The following is a 1,800-nucleotide window of genomic DNA, read 5'->3' as shown; positions in this document are numbered from 1 at the left end:
ATAGACTAATTGACTGCATTTTGCAGATGGGCTGAACAATGAAAAAATCAATATTTGATGAGCAAACATCAAAGGCAATAAAAAAATGGCACGCTACTGCGAAGAAGAATTATAGGCTAAAATTAGGAAAGTCGAGTGTTCGAGCCATGAACAGAAGCACCACCGACTCAATTGTTCACTCTACAACTCCTAAGCTACTACGTTTCAAAACCACCAGTCACTCAACTCCGACTCCTAAGCTACTACGTTTCAAAACCACCAGTCACTCAACTCCGTCTCTGTTTCATCCTACAATGACCAATGTTAGTACTATTCTGATATTGAATTTTCTCCAACATCAAACTTGCTAGATAGAGTGGACGATGTTGAAGAAGATATAATAGAAACTTTGGTCGAATAAACTATGAGTTTTTAATATTGTTATGGGGTGAACATAGGAGCTAATTAAATTGTGGTCGAATAACTATGAGCTGTTATTATTGTTATGGGGGTGAACATAGTAGTTAAATAAACAATGAGATATTGTATAATTGTTTGGTTTTCCGCAATTTTTTTCATACTTATCAGTAAGTAATCGATTAAGTCCAAAGTGATTTATGAACTTCACTCAAAACGAGTATTATGTACCTCTTGATTTCTCAAAATTTGAATCAATTATTGATCATTATAAGTTTATTATTAAACATTATAATTAAGTTTGTTCACAATTTAGCTAATAATAATAATAATGATGAGTATTGATTTTTTTTGTGGGTAAACAAAAGTATAGCACGCACGCAAAGATTAGAGATGTCTGATTTTGTTGCCATATTAATATAGATATCATACGAAGGATCACAAGAAGTATGAACAGAGATATTTATCAGAGGATGCTACGCCTTATCGATGCAAGGAGGTAAATTTATAAAAGGTTTCTTTTGACCCTTACTGCTCTTTTTCTGCAAACTTTGCCCTCATTTATGAAATTATAAAACTAACTGTTGTTTGTTATAGGGACACGGTGTTTCTAGGGAGACTAAAGATCTGTGTGCCTTTTTTTTAATTTCGATCCATTACCTAAGTTATTTTGAACTATCTATGCATTTTAAGGATACACATTTGGTATAGTTTTTTGTTGTCTTGCTTTGGAAGAATGAAACAAAGTCCAATTACAATGATGCGTAAACATCTAGTCTAAAGGATTTATTAGAGCCTTAAAAAAAGTGATAGTCTCATTTAGTGGTTCAAACTTCTTGTATTCTTTTATTTATACTCCGTCTATCCCAAAATATTTGTCACATTTGAAAAAAATAGTGTTTCAAAATAGTTGTTGCTCTCAGTTTTCGATACAAGTTTAACGTAGATTGAGTTAACAACTTGTTGCTAATTGAGGGTTCCTTTTATGTAGATACGAGGATGGAAGGCGTGGGAGGCGGAGATATCGTCTTATAGATACAAGTTAGCCAATGGTATGCTTGTCCAATGATGTATTCAACTGTTTTTCTTCTTTGATTATGAAAACTACCAGTTATTTAGATTTTAAGTAAATCGCATTTATTTTCAAATGTTTCTATATTTATCATGCGGATCCTTCAAGAGTCTGACTTACACATAAAATATCATTGGTTAGACAACTTGCAATTTTTTGCAAGAAAATTTCAATCTTGTTTTATATAGTAAGACCAACTTTTCTAATATGATATGTTTTCATTTCCATTTTCTTGAGGTGAAGGATTTGGTTTTGATTTCATTAACAAGTTAGAGACACGAGTGACCATGTTTTCTGCGGTGAAAATCATTCTTTGATTAAGCTTTTTATGC

General features: G+C 32.2%; 1 protein-coding gene and 1 pseudogene across 30 annotated transcripts in view; both read left to right on the top strand.

Annotated features, from left to right (window-relative positions):
- The window catches only part of LOC101498120 (uncharacterized), a 65,762-nt gene that overhangs the window by 18,237 nt on the left and 45,725 nt on the right, over positions 1–1,800 (top strand). For 19 of the 30 annotated variants that reach the window (XM_073371018.1, XM_073371012.1, XM_073371014.1 and 16 more), the window contains 2 exons: positions 820–895; positions 1,388–1,448. The exons of 4 other annotated variants lie outside the window; for them this stretch is intronic. In XM_073371018.1, the coding sequence (XP_073227119.1) occupies positions 820–895; positions 1,388–1,442 (131 nt within the window). In that variant the 3' untranslated portion in view covers positions 1,443–1,448. Of the gene's footprint in view, positions 1–26; positions 665–819; positions 911–1,387; positions 1,449–1,800 lie in introns of those variants that run through there. 7 more of the 30 variants (XR_012163985.1, XR_012163988.1, XR_012163989.1 and 4 more) reach the window with 4 other exon arrangements.
- LOC101505389 (leucine-rich repeat receptor protein kinase HPCA1-like) overlaps positions 1–1,800 on the top strand; it is a 56,394-nt pseudogene that overhangs the window by 24,221 nt on the left and 30,373 nt on the right.

The sequence above is a fragment of the Cicer arietinum genome, chromosome 7 (genome assembly GCF_000331145.2).
Source record: "Cicer arietinum cultivar CDC Frontier isolate Library 1 chromosome 7, Cicar.CDCFrontier_v2.0, whole genome shotgun sequence".
Taxonomy (NCBI): Eukaryota; Viridiplantae; Streptophyta; class Magnoliopsida; order Fabales; family Fabaceae; genus Cicer; species Cicer arietinum.
This window is presented reverse-complemented; position numbering and strand designations above follow the sequence as displayed.